This window comes from Durio zibethinus, chromosome 7 (genome assembly GCF_047325235.1).
Source record: "Durio zibethinus cultivar Kanyao isolate XHJ-2024 chromosome 7, ASM4732523v1, whole genome shotgun sequence".
Lineage (NCBI taxonomy): Eukaryota > Viridiplantae > Streptophyta > Magnoliopsida > Malvales > Malvaceae > Durio > Durio zibethinus.
The window spans coordinates 24,528,505-24,545,413 of record NC_143168.1 but is presented as its reverse complement, the minus strand read 5'-3'; the positions used below and the strand labels follow the sequence as shown (position 1 = coordinate 24,545,413).

The 16,909-nt window shown below is 27.5% G+C and overlaps 1 protein-coding gene across 2 annotated transcripts; it reads left to right on the top strand.

The window, feature by feature from the left end:
• Positions 1-4,149: 4,149 nt before the first annotated feature.
• Positions 4,150-8,388, top strand: LOC111277110 (inositol phosphorylceramide glucuronosyltransferase 1-like). Of its 2 annotated transcripts, none has more exons than XM_022863290.2 (9): positions 4,150-4,658; positions 4,940-5,060; positions 5,541-5,890; positions 6,601-6,708; positions 6,806-6,943; positions 7,033-7,161; positions 7,296-7,590; positions 7,708-7,831; positions 8,102-8,388. In XM_022863290.2, exons 1-9 carry the CDS (start codon positions 4,416-4,418, stop codon positions 8,241-8,243), a joined length of 1,650 nt encoding a protein of 549 aa, XP_022719025.2. In that variant the 5' UTR covers positions 4,150-4,415; the 3' UTR covers positions 8,244-8,388. The 2 variants fall into 2 exon arrangements, with proteins under 2 accessions (XP_022719025.2, XP_022719026.2); XM_022863291.2 differs by having other exon boundaries at positions 4,207-4,658; positions 7,296-7,548.
• Positions 8,389-16,909: the final 8,521 nt, after the last annotated feature.

Sequence of the window (16,909 nt, the reverse complement as noted above, 5' to 3'; positions counted from 1 at the left end):
ACCGAGCCAAATCAAACCGTTATCACTCGAAGAAATCAATGAAAAACTTGATCAGATTAGAAGTATAAATGATATATTAATGCTTATAAATTATTCAGGTTTGATTTGAATAAAATTCGAATTCGATTCGATTATTATCGAGTTAAGCTCGAGCTCGAATAATTCGACTTATCGATCGAACCGAGTTTGAGTATTTTTATACCCGGTTCGAATAACTCATTAGCATAATCAAACTTTTATATTTAAATTTTTTTATTATTTTAATTAATAAAATATCTCGAATTTGAGTTCGAGCTCGAACACAAATAATCGAACTCTTATCGAATATAAAAATCGAACTTATTTTAATATATTAATTGAGCTTAATTGAACGAGTTCGAATAGTTCGATTTCGATTACGAATCGAGTTCGAGTTAGAAAAATGAAATTCGATCGAATTCGAGTTGAATATCGAGCCTCGAATTGAGAGCCGAGTTCAAGCTCAAACTTCTCATTATATCGACTCGATTCGATTACATCCCTAGATCAGATTGCTAGAGACTAACTGTAAGTTCGGATTAATTTATGACGAGAAATTATTACGCAACCCAAATGGCCTGAAATTTTTGTTGCGGATGTGTCAAAGTTACGTGGTCGAGATAGGGTCAACGAAGACATTATAAGGACATATCTTGGGGCACTAATGAAGAAGCGAATTGCAATAATATTCCTGTCATCACTATAGTATGGATGGATGTATTCGATAAATTTGTTGTTAGAAATTTAATTCTAATTCGATTAAATTTTAATTTTTAAATTTAAATATAATTTAAAATAAAATAAAATAATTTTAATTTATTTAATTAAATTTGTTTACTAAATAAAAAATAATTTCAATATCTATATTCAATTTTAAATTTTATTATTTATGTTGGAAAGTTCGAGTTCAAATTAATATATATATGATAAAATAATAATTTTAAAATAAGATAATAAAATATATTAAAATACAAAGCTCGATTAAATTGATGTTACATCTCAAGATCAAAATATAATACAATCATATTACTTTGAAGTAAAACTCTAAAGTAATACGGAACATAATTCATAACTATTAAAAAATTATCAATTAAAATAAGATTTTCAATAAGTAAATAACTAAATAACAAATTTCTAAAGGTTCAAAGTTGAATATTACAATTAAAAGAAATAATACTTCATAAAATCTTAATTTCTAAGTAGTTCTTCAATATTCAATTCTTCTAATTTTTCACAAGACTAATCATTCTTATCATTTATATCATCTGTAAAAGAAAAAAAAATAAGGAATGAGCAAACCATAACTTGATAAGTATAGGTTCACACACCTTATTGAATCAAACATCATTTTTATACGTACTATATAGATCATTCTAAAAACATTTATTAACTCATAATGTCAAAATAGTTCAAAAATCAGCATTTTGTCAAGCATTCATAGGTCATAAATCAATATCAAAACATGTCCCCAAATCATGGATCAATTTATAAAAATCATTCATCACAAATCATCATTATCATTCATTTATCATTTAGTTACAGCACTATTATAATGTTTGACATTGGTCATATTGATAATTTCATTCTTATGATCATTGCTAATTATCATAACCCACTAGCTAGGGCTTTACGCTAACTACTATAACCCATTAGCATGGCTGTATAATCATGTCTATATTAATTACTATAACCCGTTAGCTAGGACCGTAGAACTAATTCTGGCATCAATGATCCCATTTTTCAGAGATATAAAAATATAGCCATTATAAAATCATTCTTTAAACATAAATCATTTTTTCATTTCATTCATGAGCATGATTCATCATTTACATAGCAAAAACACAAAATAATAATATGCTTGATCTTATTTTCATATATCAAAAATAAAGAAATAAAATATTTCTTCATTTAAAAACATACATATATACATAGATTCAAAAACAAGTAAAGTGTGTGGGATTCTATTTATCTATTTTCAATTTCACTACTTAGTTTTTCTTCCAAAATAATTAATAGCCTATTCAAGATAATTTCAATATAATAAAATTAATCAACCTATTTCAAGAGCAATGATACAAAAAATAATTAAATTAAACAAAAGTTAACTCAACTAACTAACACTAATAGCCTGATCTTCTTTCATTAAAATGATCATATCTCAATATATCCAAATCAGAATTAAGATCTCTTTAATGAGTTAGAAAATTAGACTTGATAAGTTTTCTAACCATATATGGCCCACCTCATAATTCCTTGCAGATTAATTATAATAATTTTTGCAATTCACGTCATATGCTGCTGTCAGATAACATGTATATCTTCTAATAAAAATTACACATTTATTCATATGAAACTTCAAATTCAATTCCACTTATTTTGTTGGAAAGTAGACTCAATATGCTTTTCAAATATATATGGCTTAATCTATAATTCCTTGTATACAAATTAAAACAATCTTCGTAATTTCACTATAATATTGCTATATTATAGCTTGCATTTTTTTAAGTAAAAATTAAACAACTCTTCATAGAAAATTCAGATTTGACTTAAGTTTATTTTATTAGAAAATAGATTCAACATGTTTCCAATGATATATAATAACCATAACAATAATCTATCAATTAATACAGAATTTTATTTTAATTCATTATTGTAGATTATAGTATCTCATCAAAAAACATAATTTCTCTTTCAATCTTTAAAAACTCAAATCCTTACTTTTAGCCCTTAAACTTCATTCAATAATCATCAATAAATCTTAAGAACACGAAATAAACAAAGCTCAATAATTTACCCAAATAGATAATGAAGATTAATGAAAGATTTCATAAATTTTTTTTGTTTTTTCCTCAAAACTTTAACTTTATATAATAGCAATCAATATGATATTTTTTTTAAATAAAAAGATGTCATATACTTAACATTAGGAGATTAACTCGATTGTAGCATCTGACTTTAAATTTTTAACTTGATTTTTTATGTTCTCTAACCTCAAAGAAAATGAGAAAGAAGAACATTTATTTTCTTTTTATTTCACTATAGTTAGATTTTTTTTTTATATATAATACTTCAACACTTTTTTTTATTAATTAATTTTTAATTAATTTAATGAGCTTTCGTAATAGTCTAATCTAATTATCATTTGGATTGAAATATTACAATTGATGAGTTAAATATTAAAATACTTAAATTTGATTCATTTAATAAATTAAATTATTTAAACTCAATATTGAATTTGATTAAGCAATATTAAATTTGATTAAGTAATATTCGAATCGAATTTAAATTTTATCTAAATTAAATTAAGATAATTTATAAGTAATAATATATTATTTATATCTCTATATAAGAGAAAAAAGCAAACCAGCTCTTGCCCAATTTATTTATAATGATCATCATGCCCCTCTTGATTGTCACGGCACTTGATAAGGGAGCTTTGATGAAACTCCTTTTAAAACCAGCACTACGGTTTAAGATAATGAATCAGTTGTTGAAAATCTAAGGGGAAACTTCATATCATTTTCCTTCAATATGAATTATAAATTATGACATCATTTTGTGAGTGAGTAGAAGGCAGTCAATTACAACTGTAATTAAGCTAGTAGAGATTTTTCAAAGCATATTAACATTCTCCTTTTCCTTAATCTCGTTTTTTAATTTTATTTTCTCTATCTTTTTATCACAAATAAAAAATTATTTTTTTACATATATAAATACAAAATAAATTTTTCTACATATCAAAAATAAATTTTTATATATATATATGATTTGTTTGTTTAATTAATTAATATTAAAATATATTTATAATAATTTATTAAATTTAAAAATAAATAAATAAATAAAAATTAAATATGTTTACAAACTGTTTGTCGAACGTTTTACGATCATTATAAGATTATTAATTTTTTTTTAAAATGATTTATAAAAATATATTTAAAGAAAATGTATTATTTAACCATTTTTATATAAAACTCTATCTGCATATAATATTTTAATTTTAAACTTTCGATACAATAATTAAAAATTTTTCTTTTTTTTTATTAGCTGGACGATGGTAATAAAATTTACAAATAAATAGAAGAAAATAAATGAAATAAATTTAAACAAAATAAAAGTTTTAAGTTTTTCTTTGAGCTCTGAAGGGTAGAATATTCTCTTCCAGACTTCATCCACTTTCAAGCCCAAGTTGGCAACTACAACGAAACAAAAGAGAAAAGTCCAAGGTCAAAACGACACCGCAAATCTGAACAAAACGAAGAACCTTCTTCTTCTTCAAAAACCCCACGTTCATCAACTTTTAAATTCCCACCAATTCAATCCAAAAAAAGTAAATAAATAAAAAAATAACAAATTTTTCTTGAGAAAATCCGGATCATTTTCTCGAGAAACTGCATAATATGAAATTCCCAAAACTCTGGATCCTGTTTGTGGTCCTTTTGATTACGATCCAATCCAAGGCGGCGTTGGGGGTTAAAGCTCAATCTTCAACGAAAGAAGCTTACGTGACGCTGCTTTACGGAGATGAGTTCCTTTTGGGGGTTAGGGTTTTGGGGAAATCGATAAGGGACACTGGAACAACTAAAGACATGGTCGTTTTGGTCTCCGATGGCGTCTCTGATTACGCCAAGAAGCTTCTCAAGGTAAAATTTGGCAATCTGTTTACTTTTCTGTTTGTTTCCAGTTTCCTTAGAAAATTAAGAACCCCAAAGTTAGTTAATTTATGTTTCCCGAAAGAACAACTAAAAATCACTCTATTTTTTCAATTCTATTTATGGCAAGTTATGAGCTTTATGATTAATGCTCCGTTAGTTTACTGAGAAAATTGAGGAAAGTTTTATTTATTTTGACATAGGAAAAGTGAAGTTTTAATTTTTGACATTTGTTTTAACCCCTTTTTTTTCTTTGGTGGATAATTGGGCAGGCTGATGGGTGGATAGTGGAGAAGATAAGTTTATTGGCGAACCCGAATCAAGTTAGGCCAAAGAGGTTTTGGGGTGTTTACACCAAATTGAAAATTTTTAATATGACCAACTACAAGAAAGGTAAAGTCCTTTTTTGGTTTCTTTGGGGTTCAATTTTTGTTGGTTAGACAATGTATGAGTAGGGTCAAGGATGAATATAGTTGGGTTTTATATTATACTTGATGTACTGTCAACGTATAAGTTCTATGCTCTGTCAGTGAATGACATGAGACCATCTTAGCAATTATCAAATTTAGAAGTATAAAAGTCCTTGAAACTAAAGTTTTTAAGGGAAACTTTTAAATGTATATTTAAAAGTTTGCTTGTGGCAGCTTGTAATTCTCTAACCTATATCTTTCATAAGAGATTGCTCATATCATATTTTGAAATGTTTTGTTTCTTAGAGTAAAAGAAAACTAGAAAATATGTTTTCTATATGTTTCTTGAGAAGATTTTTCTTGCATCTTTTATAGGCTGGCTAGAACCAAGATTTTGAATTTTATGTACTTATGTTTTTTCCGGTGAATTGCATTGATTCACACTTGGATTTTGCTTTTGTAGTTGTATATCTTGATGCAGATACTGTAGTAGTTAAAAGCATTGAAGATCTCTTTAAATGTGAGAAATTCTGCGCCAATTTGAAGCATTCTGAGAGGCTGAATTCTGGAGTCATGGTAGTGGAGCCTTCTGAAGCTGTTTTCAATGACATGATGGGCAAAGTGAATACTTTGCCTTCTTACACTGGAGGAGATCAGGGGTTTCTGAATTCTTATTACTCCGATTTCCCAAATGCCCATGTTTTTAACCCTAATCTACCCCAGGAGGTATTGAAATCTCGACCTGTCCCTAAAATGGAGCGACTCTCTACTCTATACAATGCAGATGTTGGTCTTTACATGCTTGCCAACAAGGTACTACTACATATATTGACAATAACATTATGTTTTAAACTTTATGTCATGCTCTGTTTGATTGTGAGTCTTGTTTCATGTGGTACATGGTTATGTTACTAAAATTACCAAAGAATTAAGTTAGTTTTGTTAGTAAAGGGATTGGAATATATACTGCCTTTAAAATGGTTCAAGGAGTACAAAAAATAGTTTATGTTCAGTCTTTCATTTGTAATCAGAGTTTGAAGAGTAACATGGTTGGTTAAGAGACCAATCACAAGATTCAATCAGACAATAATTCTAATAGAAAAGAAGAAAATGAATTTTAAACCATGATGATGAGCATGATCATGCAGGTTGCTACTACCTTTCCGTCTATTTTTGCCTTTTAATCAAATGGATGAGATTTACAAAATGCTGAATAATAAAAATGACTGATTTTAAATTCCTTTTGGCAATTTGCCGTTCATTTCTTTGAATCCTCATTTTATGCATTGTGATGAAAGACTTTTGTAGACTTTCTCTTGTTTTTAGATAATGAGAATTGTTTCAGTTCTTTTCTTTGGTTATTGGGACCTTCTCTTTTTTTTAGCTATGCCACGATGAAACTTACACAAAAAAAAAAAAAAAAAAACAAAACAAAACAAAAAAAGGAGACAGTTCTACTTTTGCATTTTATATTCTTATTTTCTGGTTAAAAATCCTTAGCTCTTTATGCAATGTTGTTGCAGTGGATGGTAGATGAGAGTGAACTTCGTGTTATTCACTATACACTTGGCCCCCTTAAACCTTGGGATTGGTGGACATCTTGGCTCTTAAAACCAGTTGATGTCTGGCAGGTATTATTAGACTCCTTGGCAAATTTATATGAAAAGCACTAATCTATTTCCAATCATTCTGTAGAATGTCATCGTAATTTGTTTGCTGATGCTGCAGAATGTTAGGGAACAGCTTGAAGAATCCCTTCCTGGAACTGGAGGAGGCAAAAATCCAAATGATGAGCTCCTTGTCAAAATCCTTTTCCTGTTACCTTTTTGTGCTCTACTTTTTTGTTACTATCGTTCTTTCCTTCAGGTTAGTGGCTACAGATTATTTTGCTTTTCTGAAGTCAATTCCTAAATGATTGCTGTCCTGTTCCCAAACCATATTACATTTTGGTGCAGACAGGGGGTTCGCTTTGCAGAACTTCATTATACAATCAGATCAGACACCTTTACTACATAATTAGGTCTAGTGGAACAGTTGCTTACACTGGTGTTTCTTCATCGTCTACTATTAACGCAAACAATCAAGTTAGTTAACTCTCTTCATTTTTTAAGCTAAATTCTTTATGGTTTCATAAAATCCTGTTACCCTATTTGTCTACTGAAATTTGATGTAAACTTACTAATTTCTCACTTCTATCATTTGGTGTGCTGTTATCCAGTTTTCTAATGGTGCACAGACCAAAGTGCCAGCCTACCTGGGTGGAATTTCAGTTTTTGTATGTTTTATGGCTGCTTTGGTGTCCCTTGGAATTGCTATTTCAATTGTGCCTCGGCAAGTGATGCCATGGACTGGTTTGCTCTTGATGTATGAGTGGACGTTTACAGTCTTCTTTCTTTTGTTTGGAGCTTTTCTTCATTTGATTTATCAGTGGGGAAGGAGAACAGCAACTCAAGCGGGATCAGTTTCCTCTCGTATGGATTCTATGGATTCTTTTAATACTGATTCAAGAAAAGGTTTATTTACTTGGAACAGATACATAAATTATTGAACATGGTCATGCAAAATATGATGTTACTTCCCTTTTTGTATTAATTTAATATTGGTTGACTAATCTTTTATGTTCTTTTCAGGTCATCAACGGCTGGCATCCTCTTGTGATATTGTTACTTGGTATTATGGGTTGGGAATGGCTTTTTTGGCAATTGCTGCCCCAGCCTTACCATGTATTTTTGGGATCACTGCTCTTTTCTTGAGGTAATATCCTCTATTCATGTAATTTCTATTGGTTTATTCTTGTTTTCTCCCCTGTGATTTTGAAAGATAACAAGTTTTGCAAAGCCAGTAGCTGAAAAACGAAAAAGAAGACAATATATTGTTGCAGATTGCTACCATTATTTTTTCCAACATGTTTGTCATCGTTGCCTCCAGAGTTAACACCTTGAATGTAATGTTTGAAAAACATCCTTGATAACATTCTTGAACTGGTCTGATTTAATTTTCATTGCCCACGAATTTTCTCACCAGATTGGGGCTGATGGTGGTTGGAGGGCTTATATTAGCATCTTTCATGACATATGCTTCTGAGCATCTTGCTATTAGGTCATTCTTGAAAGGTCTTGAAGACCGGGACACCACACGATCAAGGAGTGCATGTTTCTTATGTTGATAGAAGGCTTCAAAATGCTCATGTTACTTACCAGTACTGTATTTTTCCTTCTAATATGTATTGTATTTAACATACAATCACAAACGGTTGATTTGTAAAATATTTGCAGAAAATTTTGTCAAATTGGAAATGCAGTTTTTCTCTACTAGATGTCTGTTTGTTACTTTGTTGTAAAAATATTCTTTCAGTTTCAGAAATGATACCATCATAAATTAACTTCTTTCACACCATTTGAAATAAGGACTAGAATTGTATCTGAAGAATGACCTGGTAATTTTAGATGCAATATGAAAATGAAAAAAAAAAATGAAAAACATTTTAAAATTTTGACAAAAAGGATATATGAGTGTGATAAAAAAATTTGTTTCTATTTTCTTTTTCATGTTAACACAAATTATAATATGATAATTTTTATTTTTTATATTTATTTGATATAAAATGAATACGATATGAATGTATGATATATTCGAAGACGATATAGAAGGAATTAAGTCGGGTTTTTATTCGACTGAAATTTCATCAAGCTAAAAACTTTCAAGAGATAGCCACCAGCCGGTTCCGTCCTTATATGAACTTGTCAAAAAGTGGGCAGTGAATTCTCATCTATCGCTACAATTCAAGCATTAAAATTTTATGACGCCATTTTCCTTTTCCTGCCTTTGCTAGTCTGGTAAGAAAAAATGTCAATTTGTTAAGGTTTGTTTAAAAAGAGTGGTGGTTGGTCCATTTGGCCCAAATGATGGAAGGTACAAACTTCCACTTCTTTTTTGCCAAAGTCGTCAAGGAGAGAATAGATACAGTTTTACAGTCCAATTCTCATGAAGATTAATATACAGCTGCTAATGCAAAGAAAAATGAAAATCAAAGTTCATCTTTTTCAAATTCATGAATGATTAATCATTTAAACCCCAAAAATTATTTTCCCATGTAGTCCATGCTATCAAATTTTAGATTATATAAAATTTAAAATTTAATTTAATTAATTCATTCAATCACTTTTAAAAAATGATATACAATAAATTTAAAATTTAAAATTTAATACCCGCAATGCCTTTCTTGTCTCTAAATTATAGTCTCATTTGTACAAAAAAAATTTCATGCTAGATGTCCATTATTTGTAGATAATGTAATAGGATAAAGGGGTGGAATTTGGTTAGCAAACAACAAAGACTTTTTAGCCTGAAATGGATGTTTTATGACTGAAAACTTAGTATTCCAAATATAATAACTTAATATGTACTCAAAGTATAAAAAATATAAACCTAGAAAAAGAAATGATAAAATATCCTTGCCTTTTTTGAGTTGGAGGTAGAGGGTAAGGATCAAGATCAGACAAAACTTACATAAAATTTTTTAGATAAAATTTATGAAATTTTTTATTAAAAATGATTTAATAAAAATTTAACAAAAACTTTAAATCGATAAATTAATAAAATTTAATGTAAAAATTAATAAAATGTAAAAAAAATTTAAAAATTATTTATATTTTAAATTTGATCGATACTTATTTAATAGTAAAAATTTTGTCAATATTTTTACTAAAAATATTTATCTAAAAATATATATATAAAATTTATAAAATTTTTTCAAATTTTACTTATTTAATTTATGTAATGAAAAATTTTAATTTATTATTTTAATTAGTTTTAATAAAAAATTTCATAAATTTTACTTAAAAAACTTTATTTAAATATTTTCGAATTAAGAGAGTTTATTGAGTTGCATAGAAAGAAGAGTTTAGAGACAAAAAGATTGAAAGAAAACAAAGGAAACTGATTCATCAGCTGAGACAAATTCTATCTTACAAATTCATGGCTCTCTTTTTCATGGTGAAAGAAGCCAATCCCAAATCCATGTAGAGTAGTGTAGAGGGATGGCATGATCCTTTGGGTCATATTCCATACCTTTAGATGGCTGCTAATGGAGGGAAATTAGGGGCTTGTTGACTTGAAGTTGGGGTATGAATGATGCTTATCAAGAAAAAAAAAAAGATTCCTATACTTATTTCTTTAATAATAAAAGTTACAGTTTAAAATTAAAAATTTAAATTTAAATTTATTAAACATTATTTTATATCAAACAACTAACAATTAAGCAATCCACCAATGAAACAATGCCATTGCCTATTTTTAAAACTATAGTTCTAAGTTAAAAATGTCAAATCCATAAGTGGGAATTAATTAAATTGATGAATTATATTTTTTCCTCTTAGTTATGTGTCATATCCATTAACTAAGATACCTGGCGGCTAAACTTTTATGATGGAAAAGTATACTTTTGCATGAATCATCATCCTTATCCCTAAAGTTAAGGTTGATGATAATTATATATTTATCAGTTTTTGCATAGGAAGCTACAAAATCTGCACCTTGCATTCTGGCTTTAACTCTAACAAAAAGAAAGTTAATTGGAAAAAAAATAAAAAAAGATTCCTTATTCCTATTGGAGGACATAGGTATCTTCTGTTTCAAGTCACATTTTGGTATATTTGACCAAACCCTAATTACAAGTTCTTTAGAGTTAGGGTTGAAGAATCTGAATTTTCTAGTAGAAAAAGAGGAAATTACAGTAGGAAACTGACAGATGGCACACGTGTTTGGTCTCATTAAAAAAATAGAATATAAATGAGATATAGATCTACAAATTGAGAAGTTTATAATTTTTTATAAAAAAATAAAAATTTGATAGTAAAAAAAAATTATAAGTATTAAGATTTACATCTTAAATCTATTAAATATTATTTTTTTAAAAATTTTATATGAATAAATTAAATTAAATTCAGAAAAATTTATGTTTTAAATCATAACTTTGTAGCTACTATAATGGGTCCCAAGGGAAAAGGGATGTTATAATTGAGGCCAAGTTTTAAGTGCCCTCTGAAACCCCAAAAAGGCTGGAGTCCCCTTGAACCTTATCAAAGGTTATCTGGTCTTTTTTTATGATAATGCTTTCACTGCTCAGTCCATTGCAGACAGCCCTAAAATTTCACTATTTTATAGATTCATTATCCATTTAGTTTCTTCCCCAGCTATCCGGGACATGAAACAGTAATGATGATGATTCGTTTCAATCACAGCATTACAATAAACCCTACCTTTACTTCAAGAGCTAGATTTCTGAAATCTCTCTTTAATTAATTAGGGTTGATGTAAATATTCAGCTGGCTATTCAGCAGAGTTACAGCTTATAATACTTGGATTACAGCATGAAATTTTGATATCTGCAACTAGTAATTCAAGCAACAGTTACTTGCATGAATTGGATCTAAGAAGGCAGCTTTATTTCATGTTTCATAAACTGATAGATTAACTGATCAACTCCTAGAACCCACATTATTACATTATTTAATCAACAATATTCAGCATTTTCCTGCACTGATTCATAATTCTACCATGGGAATTCTATATATAAAGATTAAAACTAGCAGTGGGCTCTTCTCTTGAATCATTACTCAATGGCTAAAAGCTTCCATTTACGTATCTGTCAATGCAAAATGTCAACACCAGCCACTCAATTTTGTCAGAAGTACTTTTGTTTTCTTTTTCAAGTTTTTCCCTGGATAGGATCCAGGATATGCCCTGGAACATTAGTCGTTCACCAACAAAAACATCCTTAAACTTTCCCAATGTTCATGGATCATGATGCAGCTGGGTTTTTCAAAACTAAAACCAACTCCCTGGAATATTCATTCACCGAGTTAAACATCCTTAAAACTTCGCAGGATTTTCAAACTAAAACCAATTCAAGCCTTTCAGAAAAAAGTAGTGATTGGATGATATATAATCTAAACAAATTTGGCAATTCTGCTATATATATTATTGTTCGTTGAATTTAAATGATGAACCAGAAAGAAAAACTATGTCTTTTATAATTCACAAAGTTTAATTTCTCTTACAGTGTTGGAGCAGACAAGAACTCAAAGTTAAAAGAGAGAGAAACTAAAACCTGTTTGGTTGCTAAAGACACAGCTAGTGATCGAAGAAGAGAAGCCTTGGAATCTAACATGAAACCAAGATTCCAAATCTTATTCATACAATGTCCTCCATTTTCTCAGCAACCAAACATGATAAAAACAAAAAAGAAAACCACAAAAAAGGAGGATAAGCCAAGCAGTAGACTTGCCTAGAGGTTAATAATTTCCCCGAAGTCAAGATCATCATCATTTTCATTTGCTCCAATTATTTAGGCCATGGCTCAAATGCAAAACCATTCTTGAAAATTTGGCCTTGAAATCTTCCAGTAAATTCTGCCAGTAATTCCATGGTCATCATCGCCTTCTCTTTGATCCATCATGTACTTAAAATTACACAAAAAAAGGAAAAAATTTGAGAAGAAGAGATCAGAAACTAGCTAGAGAATTAGAGAGGGTGAGAATATTCAAGAGTGAAATATGATTAATATATATAATTGAGGGATGAATTATTAATAATATTATAATTTCCTAGTACTTGGTAATTTGGACGGATGAAACATAGAGCTAAGGATTAAAATAATGTAAATGAAAAACACGAAGGTCCACGTACATGTTAGGCCCTACTACATATGTTTGTATGTGTTATTATATTTAAAATTGCAATAAGCAAAAAATTAATTTAATTTAACTTAAACAAGCTGTCCACGTACATGTTAGGCCCTACTACATATGTTTGTATGTGTTATTATATTAAAAACAAAATTGCCATAAGCAAAAAATTAATTTAATTTAACAACCTCTCTTTATAATTTTAGAGTGGGAATCTAAGGTGAACCATCTAATTGTAGGGTCCATTAAATTAAATAATTAAATAAATAAAATTTGGGAAAGCAAAGGAAAAAAAAAAAACTCAATGAAATTATTACATACATGGACGTATGTTGTAACTTGCTAACTATAGACCAATATTATAAAATGAATACGTACAATGTTTTCTTTTTATTCATGATTTTTACATGTATAAAACTTTGTCTTCTTTTTTCAATTATTCTTGTTTTATATATCTTGGTCAAGTTGCTAAAAAGTTTGCAATAAAGAAGAAATTATTATATATATTAATATACAAAACAAATTATTATATGAACACTTCTTTCCATTTGCATGTATTATTATAATGTTCTATAATTAGAGTTGGGCTCCCATATATTGCTTTTTTAAAGCAATAGATTTTGTACATTTATCATCATTTTGGCAAGCTTAATTGCCTCTACTTCATAGGTAATCTTATTGTAAACTGTCAATCAATGTATAGTTTAAATCTTACATTTTATCTCACTTATTAGTTGTTGATAGAATTTTAAATCAACGTGAGATTATACAAACTCATATTATTATTATGAAAAAGTTTATTTAATACGTTGATTTTATACACTCACATAATATATAAATTTTTAAAATTTTATTATAACTCGCAAAAATTTTAGTATTTTTCACTTAAATTCCTTAAATAAGAAGTGAGTTTGTAAAATGAGAATATAAAATAAGTGAAGGAAGCATTGTTCTTATTATATATACCAAAATGATATTTAAATTTTTATCATATCCTAGCTAACATATATGATAGTATATTGTTTTGTAGGTTTTTCACACTTTAATTATGCATTTTGATCATGTTTTTTGAGTTAAAAGAATTGATTTTTTTTATTGCTAAAAAAAATGTTTCTTGAATTGGAAGGAAACTTTTTTAGTCAATCATCAAACCCCCCCCCCCCAAAAAAAAAAAAAAAGAAAAAAAATTAGAAAAGAAAAAAAAAGAGATGGTGGGTCTCATACATTTTGTTAAAGGATTCCACTGGAATCTCCTGCCATAGAACTTTTTCCCATCCAACAAAATTAAAATTAGCAATCAAAATTATCCCAAAAACCCAAAATTTTGATCCAAATACTTTGCCTTTCCAACCATTTTTAAAAAGAATTGTATATGTAGGTACAAATGAAGAACATTTAAAAAAAAAAATTCTTTATTAAATAGACAGTGGAGAAGGTTTAATGGTTCATATAGAATATAGTTCAATCCAATTTAGAAGTCAAATACAAGTTGAATATTGGATTAATTTCTATTCTTAATTTGGATATGTAACTTTTTGCAATTAATTAAGTCTGATTCCGAATGCTAATCCAACTATTTAGGATTGCTAATTACCCGTTATTATATTAGAAAAGTTATCAAATTCAAAATTTAATTTAATTAATTTATGCATTCTTTTTTATTTCCAAATTATGATTTTTTTGGTAAAAAAAAAAATTACTTAAATCATCAACCATGCAAAGAAAAAGGTTAAATTAAAGAAGAAAAAACTTTATCTGCATTAGTTACATAATTTCATATAAAAAAAAATTCCTCTCACTTGTTTTGCCAAGAATCACATCTTAGTTTTAAAAATGAAATCTAGGTTCAAGTTTTTTTTTTCTTTGATTTTATAACACATGAGCATTATTAAAGACAATAATAAAGACTTTTAGTGCCAAAAAAAAAAAGAAGAAGAAGAAATCATGATTGTTGGACAAGTAATTAACTAATTAAGCCTTTTAACAAAAACACCAAACTCCACTAAAAAAAAAGAATTAGTTAGTGCAAATAATGATTCAAAACTCCATAGTAATCACATCAAAGGATAGTGATAACTATAGTTAATCCCACTCAATTAACTCTATTGATTAAAATAAAAAATTATGAGTCTCCTTCAAGTTGGCATTGGTCCCCCCACCTCATCATGATTCCCACCAGACAAGAATTTTCCTCACACCTAACTTTTTCATAATAATTATTTTTATTATTATTTTATAAACACAAATTTTTTTTTTTTTGCACAGCTAAGCAATGATATAAAGTTACAATGCCATAAAGGTGTTAAATAAATAAATAAATAAATAAATAAAATTTTGATGAAAAGGTTTTTTTTTTTTTTTTTTTATGGCCTTAATTATTATTCCAATGTCTACTTGTCTTAAATTAGAAACACAAAATGACAGATTAAGTGGGACATATTAAAAAAAAAAAATCAATGTCTAGACAAAGAAAGTTTGGTCAATTTGTTCTCTTATCTATAAAAGAGATTTAGTCTGAAAAAAAAAAAAATATTAAATTTTAAAATTAATAAATATTATTTTTTAAAAATGATTAAAATTTAGTTTATTATTACAAAAAAACAGTTTTTTCTTTTAAAAGTTATTTTTATCTAACCTCAATATTAAACAACAAAAAATATGAATTTTCAATTTAAAAATATGATTTTGTGACTCAAATTAAAAAGCTATTCAAGAAGTATTTTTGTAGTAAAAAAATACTTTCAGAATAAAAAATCATTATATTATCTTTTTTTTTAATATTTTATATATATCTTTTTAGATATTTTAATTACTTATAATATATTTTAAAGTAATATTAAACACTTAAAATTTTTAATCATATTTTTGCTAATCACATTTCTTAAACACATTTTTTTCAACCATAATAACAATACTAAACTAATCCAAAGCCAGTCCTATGTTTTGGTCAACTTATTTTCCCATGTCTGCCTTTTCTTTTCGTTCTATTTTTTTTTATTCAATTAGATTTGTTTAATATTTTAATTATGGAATGTACTATATGAAGAAAACTATGATGAACAAAAATTAGGAATTTGATTTCATAATATCTCATCATCTTAGAGTTTTAAACACTTCAAATATTGATGTTAACACTTGAATTAAATCCAATAGGAACTTAAATTTTTTTTTTCTTGTTCAAGCCAATCTTTGGATGCCAAGCACCAATTTGATCCACAAAATCAGATTTTAACTATTGCATCAACTAGACAGTGGATAAAGTAGAATCATATAGTTAAAGGGGTGGGGACCTCCATTTGATTGGTATTGGCTACCATTTGCTTCTAAGATCTAAATCTTTGATTAGTCTCAAATTCATATTATGTCAAATACTTAGATTTTTTAATGTCTAGAAGTCAAATTCAAAGATGAACCCTAATTTTTTTCAATAACATTTTGAATATTTAAGAAAAGTTACCATCCTAAAAAAAAAAAGTTTTTAGTTGTTTGATGTTACATTAAGAAGTAAGAATATCAAATAAAATAGCAAGTTTTACTATTAATGAAATTTTTAATTAAATACATGAATTTTTTTATAAGTAAATATATGAAAAATTAAAATTACAACTTTTCAAGCCCTATCTAAATCAATTAATTTTTGTCACGTGGTTATTATTTTTTTCTCGTAAAATCGATTTATTGGATCGTACAATGCCAATATTTATATCTCTAGTAATTTTTTTTTCTATTCAATGTGAGATTAATGTATCTTATCTATTATCTTTGAGAGTTTGACGTATTATTCTTTCTCATTTAGTCTTGTGTTTTGTGTAGTCAAATTTTATTATCATATCTTATTTTGACACTTTGTTAAGTGATCAAATTGATTTATCCTATCTATCCCGTTAAGGTATTATGTTTTCCCTTAAGATCTTATTTATCTTGATGAGATATTTGATATGAAATCGAATGAGTTAAAAATTAACTTTGATACCATTTATTATATGATTATTATTTTTTCTTTTTAACAAAATTAACTTAATGGGGTATACAATGCTAATATTTATTTAATGACCTTCCCTTTTCTTTTATAAATTCAACGGCCTTTCCTTTTCTATTCCATAGAGATTAATACACTTTGACTACTCTCTTTAAACACTTAACA

Bases quoted from the DNA above. Each gene is read 5' to 3' on its own strand.
- LOC111277110 (XM_022863290.2), top strand. From the start codon at position 4,416: ATGAAATTCCCAAAACTCTGGATCCTGTTTGTGGTCCTTTTGATTACG. The intron at 6,709-6,805 runs GTATTATTAGAC...CTGATGCTGCAG, and splicing joins AACCAGTTGATGTCTGGCAG to AATGTTAGGGAACAGCTTGA. The intron at 6,944-7,032 runs GTTAGTGGCTAC...ATTTTGGTGCAG, and splicing joins ACTATCGTTCTTTCCTTCAG to ACAGGGGGTTCGCTTTGCAG.